The sequence below is a fragment of the Malus domestica genome, chromosome 17 (assembly GCF_042453785.1).
Source record: "Malus domestica chromosome 17, GDT2T_hap1".
Lineage (NCBI taxonomy): Eukaryota > Viridiplantae > Streptophyta > Magnoliopsida > Rosales > Rosaceae > Malus > Malus domestica.
The window spans coordinates 17628607-17642744 of record NC_091677.1 but is presented as its reverse complement, the minus strand read 5'-3'; the positions used below and the strand labels follow the sequence as shown (position 1 = coordinate 17642744).

Below are 14138 nucleotides of genomic sequence, written 5' to 3'. Positions count from 1 at the left end.
ATCGAATAATCAGGGTGGTGAGCCCTTAGCTTAATGATTTGAGCTAGGACTTTAGCAAACATGGCGTTGCATGTGGACAACAAGCAAACATGTGACCATCTTGTCGATGCATCAACCAACACCATAAACTATCTAAATGGTCCGCAGGTTGGTTGGATAGGCCACAAATGTCCCCTTGAATCCTTTGAAGAAATTTAAAGGGGTCGTGAATAATCTTTGTATGGGAAGGTTGAGTATTCAACTTCCCTAAAGAACACGCTTTGCATGGCGGGAGTCCAACATAGGGATGTAATTTATGCCCGCGTGAAGATTTGAGGATACGGCGCATGGTTGGGCTTACCGCTCATTGCCACAACCATGATGATTCTTTCATCATTTATGGCTGCTAGAATGGATTGCATCCGCTTCAGGCACGGCGTTCGAGTCAATGGGTCGAGCTTGATGATTCTTCATCAAAAGCTGGTTCTGCTTTTCAACGAGAAATAAAACAGAGATAAAATCCAAGAACATGGTGAATTTCAGTGCCCTATATTGTTACTGCAGTACAATATTAATGGCATGGAAGGTCGAATAGGTCTTATCCAAGAGATCTGATTCGGTTAGTTGCACTTTGTAGAATTTCAACAAAGAACGGATTCTACAAACTTTGAAGTTGTATTCATTCACTGACTTAAAGTCTTGGAAGCGAAGATGCTGCCAGTCGTGTCTTGCTTCAGGCAAGTATATGTCTTTCTGGTGATCAAAACAGTCAGCCAAAGCAAGCCTGAGAGTGTGCTCTTCAGCGAGATACTCAGTCTGCAGTGCATCATGGATGTGTCTTCGAATGAAGATCATTGCAGTAGCCTTCTGAGCTTCGTCAACAAGTTTATCGGCGATAGGTGCCTCGATGGTGGCTCTAATGCCCTTTGCAGTTAAATGGAGCTTCATGTCTTGAACCCACTTCAAATAGTTTCTTCCAAAGACTTCTACAGAGGAGAAATCGAGCTTGTTCAAGTTCGACATGTGCCTAAAACAGAGGGAAAAACATGATTAGTCATATGGTAAGCCATAGACTTATATCGTAGAACATACAAGTTCTATAGACATGTATTGGTTTAATTCATGCATGAAAACTATAGGTTTCATGTGGTATGTTTTGAATGAAAACTTCGGGTTTCAAAGGCACTAAATTTGAAACTACATGTTTAATTTAGTTGTATGAACAATCAGTTCATAATGAGATGTTCCTGCAAGAAACACAGAATGCAATATACTAATTTGAATATAATGGATTTGAGGTTCTTTGGGAACTCAAGTGTGAGAGCTTCGTTACTACAAAAGTATGTGATAGTTCAAAGTATAAAAATAAATTATTGAATAATGCATCATGGGGAATGTTATCATGGGCAATCCATTACTACAAAAGTATGTGATAGTTCAAAAGTGATGCATTAATCTGATAATGCATCATGGGGAATGTTTTCATGCTTCGTGGACGTTTCAAATATCTTCTTTTATTTTAAGTGTACCTGATTAGCAGAAAACGAATAAGCCTTTGAATTTGGTGGATGATAGCCTCCTTCTACGATGCGTCAATTCCTTCGCTTCTGGCAAGAGCGTGGGGATAACGTGTTGTAGGCCTATTTGATTGAACGATCTAGGGTTTAGAGAGAGAGGGGGCCAGTCACTATTAAAGAGAAGAGAGATTGATTTAATTGTGAAGTGTATTTGATTCACCTCATTGTGCCTTTATTTATAGTAGATGATAGGTACTAGTTTATGACTTGAAGTTCTCAACCTGTTTGGGCACACATATTAGAGTTTGATGACGATTTTGAATGAACTTTGATAAGGAAGAGGAAGCAGCCATAACCCAATCCACCTAGTTCTAGTTCCGAACCTAAATCTTAAGTTGAAATTGAAGAGGAATTTGAAGAGGAACAAGACATGGCTGTTGACAAATGAACAATCAAGGAACTTTCAGCCTCGGGATTAGACAATGTCGTGCCTCTTTGCATTCAATACCTTACAGCAGCCCAAGGCATGATCGATGAGTTTGAATTGAAGTCTAGTTTGCTGCACCACATGAAGGAAATTTTGTGAAAAACATGTTCATTTGAGCAACATCTATAACATGCAATTAACAAATTAAAGGCGGAATCATGCTTGCATGCACTCAAAACAAAACATTACCCATGAAATTCAAAGCCTAGTAGTTAGGTGAACCAAGACTCAACTCAAAAGAAAGTGAGTTGAGAAATTTATACCTTTGTAGATTCCTCTTTGCAAAAGCAAAGGATAATCACCCAAGAGATAGGGCCTTCATTCCTTGCTTCTTAGATCCATGGATTTGGATGGAAGAATAGGTTTCTCCAAGTTCCCAAAATTGAGAACCTCTAAGTCTCCACACCAAGGTAAGATGTGAAGAAGAGATGAGTGACCTTGGAGGAGAAAGATTACTAGCTAATTCCTCCAAGGGTGGCCGGCCTCTTTAGAGAGAAATGAGAGCTTTGTGTTCTCTCCAATTTCCTCAAAAAAACCCTATATGAATTTTGGCTATAAAGTCATATTTATACCTTTATTCATTGAAGTGGCAAACTTGTAATTAAAGCAAGTTCACTACCCTTCCTCTAAATGGCCGGCCTTAGGGTATTATTGGGCTATTTGGGCCTTTGTGAATCATTATTCATTAAGTTGTCATACAACTTAAGTCAATGGACTTGACGTTCAAAGCCCATTGGGCCTTAAGGTCTAATACTATCCCGAGGTCTTTAACGAACTTATTCGTTTGATTAATTAACATATTAATTAATCCTTGCCATAAATAATTAAACCATTTAATTATTCTTACTCATCTCTGTTGTTTCTTCAATCTCTACCTTACACGGTGTACGATCCATTAGGTTCCTTTTAGCGAGGCAGTGAGCGATTAAAACTCTTTCAAATCGATTGTGAATTGAAACTTACTTTCAATTCTCCCTTTAGTGTTTATACACGTTTAGGGCTTCCATAAACCATGAGTGACACCTAGCAGCATATCATGGTTACCCAAGCTAATCAGAAGAGGTGGAGAACCTATTCAGTTTAGGATTACAATGCAATACGATCTTTCTCTAATACAATACTCTTGACCACATTGTTTGGTTTGATAGTTTATTCATGTCTACTATCCAATGTGATTCATTTACTTATATGATTATCTTGAATGTGATTTGGAACGACTTCCTAAATCTCATTCATACTCTGGCCAGAGATTCTTAATCATATCATAGAGTTTTCTCCCTCAAACGGTTTGAAGGTTAGAGATCCCTTGTTGTGCATTCACTTGCCTCTATGGCTAAGTGGCTTAACCCCAACTATGCCATGGACACCCACGAATGGAGTGACTTTGACATAATCAAAGATCAAGGACCTAACCACAAGACAACTATGATACCTCAGGTCAAAGGACTACTTTGCATTATCCCAACCATGAGTTCTCATGTGACATGAGTATGAGAACTGTTCGTTGATCGTGTTCAGTGAACTCATTCCTTATTGAGCACCTACGTACTTGTCTTGGTGTCAGTCACACCAATGACTCGAGACCAGTCACTCTCACTAAGAGAAGACATAGCACATACTGATCTTAACGGACTGTCAATGCCCAATTGGCAATCCTATGATCAGGAACGTTTAGGATATGTATACGAAAGAGAATGGTCTCATGAATCTAACTTCTTTAAATTACATTCTCTTGATTACATATTCATTGGACTCATCGTTTAAGCATATAACATTTATATGAGACGGCTTAAAACAATAATCTATGCCCTTGATATTAAACTAGATTAGTTTAACATGTGAAATGTCCGTAAAGTATCATCATATGATTGGTTTTAGGGCACATTTCCAACACCACATTCCCAAATACCATGGGTTGTCCATGGAAGATCTGAACAAGCATTTGAAGGAATTTGAAGTGGTGTGCTAGAGCATGACACCAATCAACGTGGAGGGCAATATTGTGAAGATGAAAGCCCTTCGATTCTCTCTTATGGACAAGGCTAAAGATTGGCTCTATGAATTAGCACTTAGAACTCACTTTTTGGGAAAGCATGAAGAGAGCATTCTTAGAGAAATTCTTCCCAACTTCAAGAGTCATTCTTTTGAGGAAGAAAATTAGTGGAATTCAACAAAGCCAAGGAGAATCTTTTCCAGCGTATTATGAGCATTTTAAGACGTTAGTTGCATCCTTCTCACAACATCAAATGAAGGAAGATCTTTTAATTCAATATTTCTACGAATGACTACTTCCAATTGAGAGACAAATGCTAGATGCCTCGGCAGGTGGTGTTTTGGTTGACAAAACCCCCGTTGCAGCCAATATCTTAATAGTGAATCGAGCCTTGAATGCACAATAATAGGAAGGAATTGGATAGAGAGACCCCACATGGCAACACCAAGTTAATGAGGTAAGTTCAATGGCCGAAATTCAATCTCAATTGGCTAATCTCACTATTTTTGTGTCACAAGTTTTATAAGGATCCAAAGGGCAAGGAACAAGTGCTTGTGGCGTGTTCTTTATGCAAGGATATCTCAATGATCAATGCCCTTAGTTGATAGAATGGGGGATGGCAAAGTGCCAATGCCATAGGTTATCAAAGCCAAAATCAACCAAGGAATGACCCATTTTCCAACACTTACAATCCGGGCTAGAGAGATCACCCAAATATGAAGTGGAGGGAGCCTCAACAAGCTTACCAACAAAGGAGATATAGATAGCCACCTTCGGGACTCTATCAAAGGCCATTCGCACCACCACAACTCCAACTACAATCTGCCTAACCAAATTTAGATTCGTCATTAGATAATGATAAAATTCTTCAAGTACTAACTTCTTTAACTCAGGGTTTACAAAATCAAGCCAAAGAGATGGGCGAGGTGAAGAAGCAAATTGGGTAGATGGCGGAGTTCATGGGACAATTTAGAGAAGAAGGAAAACTACCCAGTTCAACCATTGTTAACCCCAAGGAAGGTTTTGAAATGGCTAAGGCTATCACCTTGAGAAGTGGTAAAGAGGTTGGAACCAGCCCCAAAACGTCCAAACAAAGTAAAAAATAGGACGAAAAGCTGATGCTCGAAGAAGAAAAGTGGACAAAGCCACGGCAAGGGTAAAACAACGTTTGCCACAACTTTCTAAGCCTTCCACACCATCCAATTCAGGTAAGGTTGGTTCAAATTCGATTATTTCTAACCCTATTCCACCAAATGTGCCTTTTCCTAGCAGGTTCAAGCAATCTAAGAAAGAAGAGAAGGAAAAAGACATTCTAGAAACCTTCAGGAAAGTTGATAGGAGCATATTTATGCGACTGAGTTAGCTTGTTCTCATGCATTTATGTTGTTATTTCTTAGTTAATTATGTATTTTAAGCTATTTTCGTGTGTTTGTACGTCCATAGGCCTTATAAAGCAATAAGATGCATTTTGGTGGATTTTGGAGCAGTTTTAGGCTTGGAATGAATAGCACATGCATGGAGCAAGGTGGATGGACGAAATTGAAGACTAAAGAGGCTAGGAATGTGTTAAAGAGAAAGAATAATTAATGTAAAAAGGACAAAGAGCTCAGCCACAAAAGGGTGTCACTCCACCATTCACCTTTCCATCATTGTCGTGCACCACCCTTGTCCCCTTCATTATTTCAGATTTCATGCATCATTACATTGAATCATTGCACTAAATTGCTACACCATTCCTTGTTCCCTCCATCATTTCAGATTCATGCATCATTACATTGAATCATTGCACTCAATTGCTACACCATTCCTTGTTCCCTCTATCATTTCAGATTTCATGCATCATTGCACTCAATTGCTACACCACTCCATGTTCCCCTCCATTGCCATGCACTTCCTCTATAAAAGGAAGTGTGTGTAACATAAATTTAGTTCATACTTGGTTAGATCATTCTCTCCCATTTCAGCACAACCTTCATCCAAACGCATCCATTCATCTTCACATCCATTCCTCCATACAAACAAACCTTCAAACACTCACCAACACCTTGTGCCGTAGCAAAGGAAGGGAAGGAAAGTGCTTGGACGTGCTTGCTTACCAACTTGGATCGTTGGAGTGTTTAGGTGTTTTCTTTCTTTTGTTTCTAATGTTTAAATTCATTTCCTTTCATTTTGTTGTAAATATGAGTGGCTAAACCCCTCTTGGCTAGGGGTGATTTCAAAGCCATGATTATGTGTGCAATATAATTTGATAAATTCCAGTTATGAACTCTTGAATCGTGAATGCAATTGGCTTAACTATTTGATTGATAACTTATTTGTATTTGTTAATTAAGGGTCGACACTTAATTAGCATGCATAAATCCATTGCTAGAATATAAGGAAGTTTCACATAATCGTTACAAACTTATATTCACATGTAGTGAAGGTCGCTTATAAATGATCGCGTTAAGTTCAATTCCTAGCATGAGTGACATGATGTCATAATTGCAAGTGCTTTTTCAATGCTTATGATTTTCATTAAACGTAATGATCTTTGATTGTATCTCTATTATGATGCCATGTAGGGAACTTTAGAAGAATGTTTTGGGTTGTCGAATGATGTCATCCAATCCAATAAAACAAGGAAAATATGAGAGTTAACTAGTGATGTCACGGTTAATTTGGAGCATTGTCGTTCATAATTCAATGAAGTAGTAACTAGAAATCGAGTTATTTGCATACATGTCATGTGTGGAGAAAAAGCCTCTAGCTATCCCATCCATCATCATATTTCTCAAATTTGTTTTACAATCTATCTAGTTTTTCATACTTGTTTGTTTGTTTCAACTTCATCCAAATCAAAACCCCCCTTTTAGTTTCTTGTTTCAAAGTGTTTCAAATCTGTTTTAGTTTGTGTTTTTAAGTGTTTTGATTCAAGTAAAAGTCAATTTTCGTCCAAAGTCATTCCTAGTGTCTAGTTTAAGTTTATTTGGTTGTTTTAAGCTGTTTTGAGTATTTTAAGTTTTCTTTGAGTCTTGTGAGTCTTGTTAAGTGTTTTTAAGTTTAGTTTTATGTTTTTGAGTCAGTTTAGAGGTTATTAGCAAACCCTCCTAATCCCTGGTCCAGAACGATCCCTACTTATACTTGTACTACAATTGTTTGTGTGTTAAGATAATTTTCACATCAAAAGTACAAGTCAATATCCCACTCCTTGATGTAATCAAGCAAGTTCCAAAGTATGCTAAATGTTTGAAAAGGCTTTGCACAACAAGGAAAAGGATTTCGAACAAGGGTAAGTGAGAATGTTTCAGCAGTTTTACATAGGAAACTGCCCCCTCAATGCAAAGATCCAGGTAGTTTCACAATCCCTTGTGTTATTGGAAATACTAAGTTTGAATATGCTATGCTAGATTTAGGTGCTTCCATTAATGTCATGCCATACTCGATCTATGCATCTATGAACCTAAGAGAGCTTAAAAACGATGGGGTTATCATTCAATTAGCTGATCGTTCTAATGCATATCCGAAAGGAGTTTTGGAAGATGTTTTAGTGCAGGTTAACCACTTGATATTTCCAGCGGATTTTTATGTGCTTGACATGGAAGATTTGACCTATTTTGCACCATTGCCGATCCTACTTGGGAGACCTTTCATGAAAACAGCCCACACCAAGATAGATGTGTTAAGGGGACGTTGACAATGGAATTTGATGGTGAGATTATTGATTTTAACATTTTTGAAGCTATAGGGTATCCTAAAGATGATCATTCTTGTTTTTCTATTGATGTATTTAATTCGTTGGCGCAGGAATATCTTGACTCCTTGGAGAATGATCCCCTTGAAACAACCATTGCCGAAGGAATGGGACTTAAACCCAAAGTGGCCAACCCTAATTGTGCAGAAATTGGCAAGATGGTGGCTGCCCTTGAGTCTTTGCCACAACATATTGGTAAGCCTCCAATCCCAATTCCAATTCCCGTTTCTACTAATAAGTTGTTACCCTCAGTGATTTAGGCACCATCCCTCGAGCTTAAACTGTTACTAAATCATTTAAAGTACGTTTTCTTGGGAGATAAATAGACGTTGCCTGTCATAGTTTCTTCATCACTCACGGCAATGGAGGAGGAGAAATTGGTTCGGGTGTTGAAAGAGTACAAAACAGCCATTGGATAGACCTTTACCGACATTAAGGGAATTAGTCATAAAACATGCATGCATTGCATACTTCTAGAGGTGGGGGCTAGACCAACTCGAGACTTAACGTCGACTCAACCCTCCAATGATGGAAGTTGTGAAAAAAAAGATTATCAAGCTTCTTGATTGTGGAGTGATTTATCCAATTTTGGATAGCTGTTGGGTTTCACCTGTTCAAGTTGTTCCAAAGAAATCTGGAGTCACTGTGGTGAAGAATGCAGAGAATGAACTTGTGCCCACTCGTATCCAAACAGGTTGGAGAGTTTGCATTGACTATAGGAAGCTCAATGCCACCACAAGGAAAGATCACTTCCCTTTGACATTCATTGATCAAATGCTTGAAAGGTTAGTTGGTCATTCTTTTATTGCCTTATTGATGGTTATTCAGGATATAATCAGATTGTTATAGCTCCAGATGATAAAGAAAATACTACTTTTACTTGTCCATTTGGTACTTTTGCTTATCGTCGAATGTCATTCGGTTTATGTAATGCACCAACCACGTTTCAAAGATGCATGGTAAGTATCTTTTCAGATTTTGTTAAGAAGATTATTGAAGTTTTCATGGATGATTTTAGTGTTTTTGGTGATTCGTTTGATGATTGTCTAGCTAATCTCACCTTAATCTTAAAATGCTGCATCGAAACTAACGTTGTTTTAAATTGGAAAAAATGTCACTTTATGGTCAAACAAGGCATAGTTTTAGGTCACATAGTTTCAGAAAAGGGAATTAAGGTTGATAAATTGAAAATAGTCTTGTACGCTACTTACCCTCTCCCACTTCGGTGAGAGAGGTTTGATCTTTTCTTGGACATGCAAGATTCTATAGACAATTCATCAAAGATTTTTGGAAGATATCCACACCCCTATGCCAACTCCTACATAAAGATGTGCCATTTAAATTCGACGATGAATGTGAGAAGGCCTTCAATCACCTCAAGGAGTTGCTGACTTCGGCCCCCATCATAGTTCCACCAGATTGGAGCCTTCATTTCGATCTTATGTGCGATGCCTCATATTATGCAATAGGGGCTGCTTTGGGACAAAGGAAGGACAAAAAGCTCTATTATGCATCCCGGACCTTGAATGATGCTCAATTGAACTACTCCACCACTGAAAAAAAAAACTTCTTGCCGTTATGTTTGCTTTAGATAAGTTTCATTCTTATTTACTTGAAATTAAAGTCATAATTTATTCTGACCATGCAGCCTTGAAATATTTGCTCACAAAGAAAGAGGCCAAACCAAGGCTTATCCGCTGGATGCTTCTCTTCCAAGAGTTCGACATCGACATCCGAGACAAGAAAGAGAGTGAGGACCTGGTGGCTAACCATTTGAGTTGTTTGGTGTACAATGAGGAGCCATTGCCTATCTTATAAACATTTCCAGACGAGCAGCTACTATCCATTGAGGTAAGTGAGCCATGGTATGCCGATTTAGTGAATTATTTGGTGACTAAACAAGTTCCAAGCACCCTAAACAAGCACCAAAGTTATAAACCTAAAAAGGATGCATGATTTTATGTGTGGGATGACCCATACTTGTGGAAATATTGCCCTGGTCAGATTCTTCCTAGGTGTGTGCATGATTCTAAGTTTAATTCAATTTTAACTTTCTGTCACACTTATGCATGTGAAGGTCATTTTGGTACACAACGCACGACACTTAAGGTTTTAGAATGTGGATTTTATTGGCCTACTATCTTTAAGGATGCTAGAACTTTTTGTATGACTGTGATCGTTGTCAAAGAATGGGCAATATAGGTGCAAAAGATCAAATGCCGCAAACCTCTATCTTTTCTATTGAGATTTTTTATGTTTGGGGTATTGATTTCATGGGTCCTTTTCCTTCCTCACATGGTTTCAATTATATTTTACTTGATGTGGATTATGTGTCAAAATGGGTGGAAGCAAAAGCCACCCATACTAATGATTCCAAAGTGATTGCAGATTTTGTCAAAACTAACATATTTGCCAGATTTGGATTGCCAATAGTACTTATAAGTGATGGGGGTTCCCATTTTTTCAATCGAACCATAGAAGCGCTGCTCAAGAAGTATAATGTCACACATAAGGTTTCGACACATTATCATCATCCTCAAACAAGTGGGCAAGCTGAAGTTTCTAACCGAGAAATCATGCAGATTTTGGAAAAGACAATTGGGCCAACTCGGAAAGATTGGAGCTTGCATTTGAATGATGCACTGTGGGCGTATAATACAACCTACAAAACACCAATTGGGATGTCTCCATTTCGGCTCATCTATGGGAAACTGTGCCATCTTCCGGTTGAGTTAGAGCACAGAGTGCATTGGGTAGTCAAAACGTTCAATATGCACATAGATACGGCTAGAATTCATAGGAAGCTTCAATTGAATGAGCTTGAGGAGATTAGGAATGAGGGTTATGAGAACGCTCATATTTACAAAGAGAAAACGAAGGCATTCCATGACAAGATGATTTGCAGCAAGACGTTCTCTATAAGGCAGAAAGTGTTGCTTTTCAACTCTAGCCTTCGATTGTTTCCAGGTAAGTTGCTTTCTAAATGGATTGGTCCTTTTGTTGTTACTAATGTCTTTCCCTATAGTGCAATCCAAATTCAAAGTTTAAAGATAGGGCATGAATTCAAAGTGAACGGACACCGTTTGAAGCCTTACTACGAGAATTTCGAGGAGCATGTCGTGAAAGATGTACCCCTCCATTCCATTGGCCTTAGTGAAGCTTAAAAGTAGGTATCATCCGGCTGGAAGACGTTAAAGCAAGCGCTTCTTAGGAGGCAACCCATGCGTTCAAATAAAGAAGACGTAGGAATCTCCAGCTCCAAAACCAGATTTGTGTTCTTAACCCTACTCTTTATTGCTTTTACTTTGCCATAATTGTCATGTTTGTTAGTTGTGTTGTTAAATTGCTTGCGCATGAGTCTGTGTTGGGAACATTGAAAACAATGTTTGGTTTAAGTGTGGGGGGGGGTAAATAAAGTGTTTTTCATGAATATTCGTTGGATTTCACCACCTAGCACTTCTAGAGTTGTTACTCACTGTTTTTAAGTGTTTTTATTGTGTTTTGAAGTGTTTTAATGTGTTTTGAAAGAAAAATATGAAAATTTGAAGAAAAAAAAATCAAAAAAGTGTTGAAAAACCCAAAAAAAGTCGTTTTTTAGAGTCGTTTTTTGTGTGTTTGTGTCTTAGGGTACCTTCCAACACAATGATGAGGATTTGAATTTTAATTGCATGACTATTAAAGAAAATTACAAACATGGGTGGAAGTATGATATACTCTTTGGTTAATACTTAGTTGTAGTTGTAACATGCTTGAAGGAAGGAACTTAAACTAACACTACAACCCCGAAGACTTGAGCCTATACTTTATTTGGAGAGTTATTAATCTGTAATGTTTTTGTTTTCTAAAGTCATTGCATGATCTCATTATTTCTTGGCTTGGTTGCTACTTGGGATGCTTTCTCATCATTTTAGTTCCAAATACTAGAACTCATGCCCATTTCATTCAAAGCTTAAAATTGATTGCCTGACAAAGATAAGATGAAGTTGTTTAGTTACCACCAGAGCCAAAAAGCCTTATTCCCTTGCATATGTATTGTAGGTTTAACCCCTTTGAGCCTTCTTTAGCCTATTTTCTTTGTTAGCCACATTATCCTTACCTAGCCTAGAATATGACTATCCATACTCTTGTTCTTAAGCTATAGTGGAGCATGACTTAGAGGGAATTCCTTTTGATCAACATTATGCAGAAAAACAAGTGTGGGGGAAGGTTTTTCGTTGGAAATCTATAAGGTGAGGTGTTATAAACTAGCACTCAAATTAAACCCTCTTATTGACAATTGTAGTAAAGATGTAAGGATGGATCGTTCTATGCCGGGGATTATGAGGGATTGCTAATTTACTTAAAACTAATTCAAAAGCACAAAACTAGGCTTGAAAACACTTAACTGGACTCAAACAACTGGAAACAAACTAAAAAGACTCAAAACAGCACAAAATAATCAAATAGACCCAAACTAGACACTAAAGGGTGATTTGGACGAAAATTGATTTTAGCTTGACTCAAAACACTTAAAAACACAAGTTTGGACGAATTCTAACTAATTTGACACAACAAAGTAAAGGGGATTGGGTTTTTTTACTAATTTAAAGTAAAGACAAGTAGATTAAAGACTTAAACAAGTTTGGCACGAAATTGGGGGAAATTATGGGTGATTGGCTAGCTAGAGGGTCTTTCTCTCCTTAGTTTTAGTCCAATGTTTAGTTTAATTTGGTTTTCAATTATGATGAACATGTCGAACTAATTTCGTTTTAGTTAGAGGAGAATTCAAAGCCATGAACATATATGTGATGTGAATTGATTACATCCAGTTATGATTTCATAAATCGTGAATGCAATTTACATTTATGTTTGATTGATAACTTGTTCTTGTGTGTTGATTAAGGAGGCCTACTTAGTTTGCATGCATGAATTTGATGCTAGGATATAAGGGAATTTCACCTAATCATTATGAACTTATATTCACAAGTAATAAAAGTCACTAGTCATGATTTCTAAGGGGGGTGGATTGTAACATCCCACATCGCCAATCAGAACTCCGAAGTTAAACGAGTTCACGCGAGAGCAATCCCATGATGGGTGACCCACTAGGAAGTTCTCATGTAAGTTCCTAGAAACAAAATCGAGAGGGCGTGGTCGGGGCCCAAAGCGGACAATATCGTGCTACGGTGGAGTCGTGCTCAGGATGTGGTGGGGGCGCGGGCCGGGATGTGACATGTAAACCCATTAAGGACTTGTTATTAATGGGTTCTTAATGTGTGATCGATAACAACCCGACTAGTTATCGTATTAACCCGAAACATATTATTTTTATGTCTTGTCGTGTAAGAAATTGCTTGGTCTAGCATGACAGGTCATTCAATTTGTAAGATTAACTTCTCTAGAATAGGAAAGACACGACTTAAAATGAATCTCTACTTGATCGATGTCTTAATCATTTCCATCTCATGAGAAAAATCCGGATTACTCCTAAGACTTGAAGTTCTTGGTCCAGTATACTGATAGGAGTATATTTATGCGACTTAGTTAGCTTATTCTTGTGCATTTAGGTTGTTATTTCTTAGTTAAATTAGTATTTCAAGCCATTTTTGTGTGTTTGTAGGTCCAAAGGGTTAAAGAGGCAAAGAAGTACATTTTGGAGCTTTTTGGAGCAGTTTTGAGCATGGAATGGATAGCTTATGAATGGAGCAAGGGAGATGGACAAAATTGAAGATCAAAGGAGGCTAGGAATGAATAATGAGATGAAATAAATGAAGAAACGAAAATGAAGAACAAAGAGTTCAAAATTAGAAGCCAAAGTGTCTAAAGTTGGAAGTTTCTATTCTTGGAGGTTTCCATTCTTGAAAGTTTCTATTCTTGACTTGGAAGTTTCCTAATCCTTCCTCACCTATGTTCCATCCACAAAAGGATTCCAAAATATGTTAGAACATTTAATTACATGTTTTGGAAGTCCTAAACTTTCCCTAAAGTCCAAGCCGCACCACCCTAGGTCTTTTCCTTTTCTTGCCGCACAAGGGATCCTCTCCTTGCCTAAATTCTGAACCAAAATCACATTCCCTTTTCAATTTAAAGATAGCCGCACCTTCCTTCCTTCCCTTTTCTGTCTTAAATTCTGACCTTAAATACCTTTCCTATATTGTGCCGCATCTTTGTTACCTAATTCTCTTTAATTTATGATTCTTTCTTACCTATTCAATTGTGGGGCAATTTAGTTAAGTATTTAAAACCCTTTTCTGAACCCTAGCTGAGGAGAGAGCCTTTTTATACCATCCTTAGCCGCATCCATCAACCATTTACCATTGTACACATCTAGCCGCACCCATACACAACCAGAACCATACACAATCATCCTTGCCGTAGCCCATTCATAATACCAGACCCTTAAACACATCTCATACACTTCATCCACCTTTATGCCGCAGCAAGAAGAAA

General features: G+C 37.9%; 1 protein-coding gene across 1 annotated transcript; it reads right to left on the bottom strand.

Annotated features, from left to right (window-relative positions):
- Nucleotides 1-534: 534 nt before the first annotated feature.
- Nucleotides 535-1002, bottom strand: LOC139193402 (uncharacterized). Its single transcript, XM_070816399.1, has one exon. It carries the CDS (start codon nt 1000-1002, stop codon nt 535-537), a length of 468 nt encoding a protein of 155 aa, XP_070672500.1.
- Between the last annotated feature and the right edge of the window lie 13136 nt (nt 1003-14138).

Bases quoted from the DNA above. Each gene is read 5' to 3' on its own strand.
- LOC139193402 (XM_070816399.1), bottom strand. From the start codon at position 1,002: ATGTCGAACTTGAACAAGCTCGATTTCTCCTCTGTAGAAGTCTTTGGA.